A 5,238-nucleotide genomic window follows, 5' to 3' on the forward strand; every position below is an offset into this window, starting at 1 on the left:
TAATACTAAGATCGAAATTTTGCCACTATCTGTGTTAAGGTGGATGTCATTAAAGACTTATAGGCTTATTTTAATGATTATCAGGGCTAAATTCAAATTATCCTCGGTTTTCATTTGAGAAATCTGGTCACCGTGCATGCACTTAGACCCTTAAGACAGAGCTTGCAGAGCTAGACTTAGAAGTGAATGTAAATGTAAATGTGCTGTATTTATATAGCGCTTTTCCAGTCTTAACAACTGCTCAAAGCGCTTTTACATCTACAGGAAACATTCACCATTCACACACATTCATACACTGTGGCCGGGGCTGCCGTACAAGGTGCCTCCTGCTCATCAGATAAACATTCACACACATTCACACTCCGATGCGCAGCACCGGGGGCAACTCAGGGTTCAGTGTCTTGCCCAAGGACACTTCGACAATGACTGCAGGGGCGGGGATAAAACCACCAACCTTCCGATTGGTAGGCAACCGCTCTACCACTGAGACACAGCCACCCCTAGTTTATTGATGATTTACATTTACATAACATCAGTAAATGCTGGCTACTCCCCGTTTTCTTACTCTAAAAGTGCCTTTACGATGCTGTCCTGTCTGCTAGTGAGCTCGTAGGCCTTGTCCAATCTGGAACTCCTGCTTCTTTTCAGGGGTCTTATGTACAGTAAATTTATGGGCCTACTCTTAGATCCAGTATTGTATTGATAGGGTTGTGGTCCATATATTATCCATAATCGACCATTGAAGTCTTTTGCTTTGTTGGTAAAAAAAAAAAAAAAAAGAGTCTACCAATCTAATTTTTCATTTACGTCTGTAAGCCGGGTCAGTGCGCATAGTAAAGTATGGGGGGGGGGGCTGCAGCCCCTAAAGCTCCCTACTTCCAGCGCTGGTGCCAACATGGTTAAACAGTGTATGATAATCTGTTTTGCAGGATGAAGTCTCTGTTGCACAAATTCAGAATTACCTGCTCTGACATCAATGTAATTGATGACATCCATGTCCAACCCAGGGCTGACAGGTAATTGCTTTTTTGCAGTTATAATAGTGACAGCTGACCAGATGGTGCTGCGGTAATAGTAAAAATGAATCACCTCGTAGTGTCCGCACATCATTATTATACAATTGAAAAGAAGAATATTTTCTACAGTGAGCTCACGTTCTTTATCTGCTTTCCTACAGCTTAAAGAAATTAGAGGAGATGATTAAGCCTTTCTGTCTGCATGAGGGGTCCAAAGACACTGCTCAGGCTGAAGCCATGCGGAAAGAGCAGCCCTGGAAAATCACTGACAAAGAGCTGAGCACCTTTGAAGAGAAGGTAAAACCACTGACACTAAGTTAAAACTGTACATACAGCATACACATAATTATGTTCTCGTTTGGTCTGGGTGTGGGTGCGTTAAACAGCAAAATTTAGTAATTGCTATTGTTTTACAGACCAACCTCCAGGTACGGCTGAATGAGGTGCTTCAGGAAAACTCTAAATCAGCCAATCTGATCGTTGTGTAAGTATAATCAACTGTTGCCTCAATAACATTGAAGTGCCAAGCTTGGGAGAAACAGTTTCTCACATACTATCTGTACCCCCCGCCCCCTGCAGGAGCATGCCAATAGCTCGTAAGGGATCTGTCTCTGATTTCCTCTACATGGCCTGGCTGGACATTCTGACCAAGGACCTTCCACCCACCCTAGTCATTAGAGGAAACCACAAGAGTGTGCTTACTTTCTACTCCTGAGCACCTTACAGGCGATAGGTAACTATAAAGGAAAACAATGGAAGTAGGCTACCATAATGATGGGCCAGTGTAAAGCATACCAGAACCTTGGGTGATGTCTTCCAGACCAACACCACAATGTAACACATGCATTTTTAATTAAGTTTTGATGAGGGTGTAACTCGCAAATGCTTCGGCAAGAAAACATATTAAAAATTAAAAAAACAAATACATAAGAAAGACAGACAGAGAGACAGAGACACAAGCAGAGTTACAAGGCTGCTTTAAATGGTTCCACTGAGTGGCTGCATTGCCAGCTGCAGTGATTGTAAATGAAACGTGTATAGTCAGTCCCTCCAGGATTTTACGATGTTGCGATCGCGCCAATTCACGCAAATTCAACCAATCACCCGCAATTTTGACCAATCACCTCAACCTTTCTGCAAATTTGACCAATAACCGGAGTTTCCCGCGACTTCAACCAATCCCAGCAGTCCCATGTGCCAGACTTTGTATCAGTATGTGACTCTGAGAGCCAATGACCAAGCGGGAGTGAGATCAACGGGTTGACGCCAAATTCTTTTCCTTGTTTCTGATATGAAGACAAGACGCATGTGACTCAAATATCATACATTTAACAACAAAACGTACAGCAAAAGAGTGTGCAAAACAGTTCAGACCGTCCTGCCAACCTGTACACATTTTAACATCCATGTACGCTGTAATCATTTTTCACTCTGAAGCCGCTGAAAAAACGGAGATGAGACGTACAGGATGACCTAAATTGAGGACAGCTACGCTCGTTGTTATAAGTGGAATGATAAGTTAAAGTCCAATAACTACTTTATCAAACCATATGGGTGTCCAAGGCCAGGATGGGATATTAACTAACAATGTGAAGACATGTTCAAATTTGATTAATTCAATAAATTATTATTTTTTGTCTTAAATCCACCAGCCATTTTCATTTGCAGCATCCTCAGCCTTATTAGTGAGGTTAGTAGGAAAACTCAGTAATTTTATTCTCCTCAAAACAGGTTTCCTTTTTTATTTTTTAGAGAAATATACAAAAGAAATCGCAACTTTTTTTGCACCTTTCTCTGTCTCCCGCAACTTCGTTGCAACAGACATATAAAAAACCTTGCAACTTTTAGCGCAATTTTTTACAAACACTCGTGCAACATACGGCATTTTGGGCCGCAACAATCTCAAAAAAAGGCAGCGAAATCCTCTGAATTCACTGGTGGATACTTTTGAATCAAAAAAACGCTTCCTTTCATCAATGATTAACAGCATCCATGCTTTTAAACCGTGGTAGTAATTGTTTGATTCTTTTTTAAACAATCCTTAATATTGACTGAGTGTGAAACACTCTGGTATCATAACACTGTTTAAATGTTCCACTACTGTTTAAATATGTTTAATGTTACAATCACAGCACACTTTTTGTGAAATAAATGATTGTAAAGCCAATTTGTCTGTATATTTTTTACCTATTGTCTGTTCTTCCTATTTGCATAATTGTGCATACCAAAAATAAAGGATTTATACAATTTTGAGCAATTCTTATTCTTGTCTCAGTGATTCATTAAGTGATTAGATAAGATTGCGTCAGAAATGGGTTTTTGTTGTTGTTTTGCATTGCATGTTACTTTGGTATTTTTTAATTGTATATTTTATTTTTATATATCTAGTTATGATGGTAGTTGTTATGTAAAACAAGTATAAAGTATATGCATTTGCAAGATACAAGACTATGCAGAAGCACCCAATTCTACTACAAAACACTTAATGATTGCCTTCTGTTTCAAAGATGAAAGGTCTGGGGAAATCTGGTGTGGACAAACAGTCATTTAGACATTTTGTTGCAACAAATTAATATGTATTTAATGCAAAAGGATTAGAGTTTGAGGTTGTATCCACATCTTGAAAATCAGCAATGAATGTGAATCCCAAAAGTAATTCTGTATGGCAATGCGGTGTATTCACAATTGGGGGCAGCAGACTCCACATGGGCCCATATTATGCAAAAATCACTTTTTCAGGGATTTGGGGGGGTTATTTTGTGTCTTTGGTGCTTCCACATGTATACAAACTTGGAAAAAAATACTATCCATCTCACTATTTTGAGTGCAATACGGTTTCTGAATGTCCACTGCCTTCAGTCTCCGGGTGAGCTGTTCAAAATCTCCACAGCTTTCTACGTCACTAGCCGAGGCGAGGTGGCTAACGCTAACATGCTAGCCCGTTCTCAATGGCAAAACACTGCTTCAACACACACTAGTTCACAATAATCAACAAAAGAACTACTTCCATGTCCCTGTTCTACAGGTATTCCACAAGTGTCCCTCGTTTAGAAGAAGTCTCCCAGCTAATCCTGCCTTGGACCGACCAAAGTCAGAGAAAGAGTTATCTAGCTGATGTGATCTTACCTAGCTACTGCGCATGTGCGACTCCCAACAAAGATAGTACAGAAGTGAGATGTCTCACTCTGTGGCTAAACCAGAGACCTAAAGACACAGATTGAAAACAGGAGCTGCAGCAATGTGCAGTACAACAAAAATATGGTGTTTTTTGAAAATGAAACAATGTAAACCTATTGTGGTACAACCACAAAATGCAATTATGAACCTGAATATGGGTATAAAATGGGCGCTTTAAGACTTTCGGATCTGACTGTATAATCTCAATTGAGAAGTGATTCAAAATTAGCTTGCTGCTCTATATAATGATTATATAATTACATAATGAGCAAAGTAAATTGTTTTAAATGTGACATTTGGTTTTTAATTCCGTTTTTATTAATTGTGGATATTAATTACTTCAAATCTGATTCATGAGGGAATAATACAAGTATGACCTGAGCCAAAAGTTAGATTGACATTCACACATCCTTCACACAACCGGTGGAAGAAGTATTTAGATCCTTTACTTAAGTTAAAGTACTAATACCACATTGTAAAAATACTCTGTTAGAAGTAAAGGTCCTGCAGTGAAAATGTTACTTAAGTAAAAGTATGCAATTATAATCTGAAAAATGTACTTAAAGTATTAAAGGTAAAAGTACTCAATGCAGAAAAAATCCTCACATTTTAGAAAGTGGAAATGATCAAAACAGTTCTGTCAATCAACTAAGTGTTTAATCGTCTAAGCATTTCAGCTGGACTTGTTGGGTAGTTTATTTTATAACAAAACCTGGTATTTTACATGTTTTGTGTTTTTTAAAAATATTAATTTGTAAAGTAGGCCTAACTATAGTAGCCTAACTAAAGCTGTCAGACAATGTAGTGGAGTAAAAAGTACAATATTTTTCTCTGAAATGTAGTGGAGTAGAAGTAGAAAGCTGCGTGAAAAAAAAATACTTAAGTGAAGCACAAGTAGCCTACCTAAAATTTGTATTTCAGTAGTACTTGAATAAATGTACTTAGTTACATTCCAACACCGTACCCAACCATTTAAAAAACTACAAATTGAGTTCCAAGTTGATAGCCTATCACAGAATATATATATATATATATATATATATAT

General features: G+C 38.2%; 1 protein-coding gene across 1 annotated transcript in view; it reads left to right on the forward strand.

Moving 5' to 3' along the window:
- slc12a1 (solute carrier family 12 member 1) overlaps positions 1-1,779 on the forward strand; it is a 17,411-nt gene extending 15,632 nt beyond the window's left edge. The window contains exons 23-26 of the mRNA XM_032536440.1: positions 930-1,016; positions 1,178-1,313; positions 1,433-1,500; positions 1,596-1,779. Of these exons, the coding sequence (XP_032392331.1) occupies positions 930-1,016; positions 1,178-1,313; positions 1,433-1,500; positions 1,596-1,731 (427 nt within the window). The 3' untranslated portion in view covers positions 1,732-1,779. The remainder of the gene's footprint in view (positions 1-929; positions 1,017-1,177; positions 1,314-1,432; positions 1,501-1,595) is intronic.
- The last annotated feature ends 3,459 nt before the right edge of the window (positions 1,780-5,238 follow it).

The sequence above is a fragment of the Etheostoma spectabile genome, chromosome 1 (genome assembly GCF_008692095.1).
Source record: "Etheostoma spectabile isolate EspeVRDwgs_2016 chromosome 1, UIUC_Espe_1.0, whole genome shotgun sequence".
Lineage (NCBI taxonomy): Eukaryota > Metazoa > Chordata > Actinopteri > Perciformes > Percidae > Etheostoma > Etheostoma spectabile.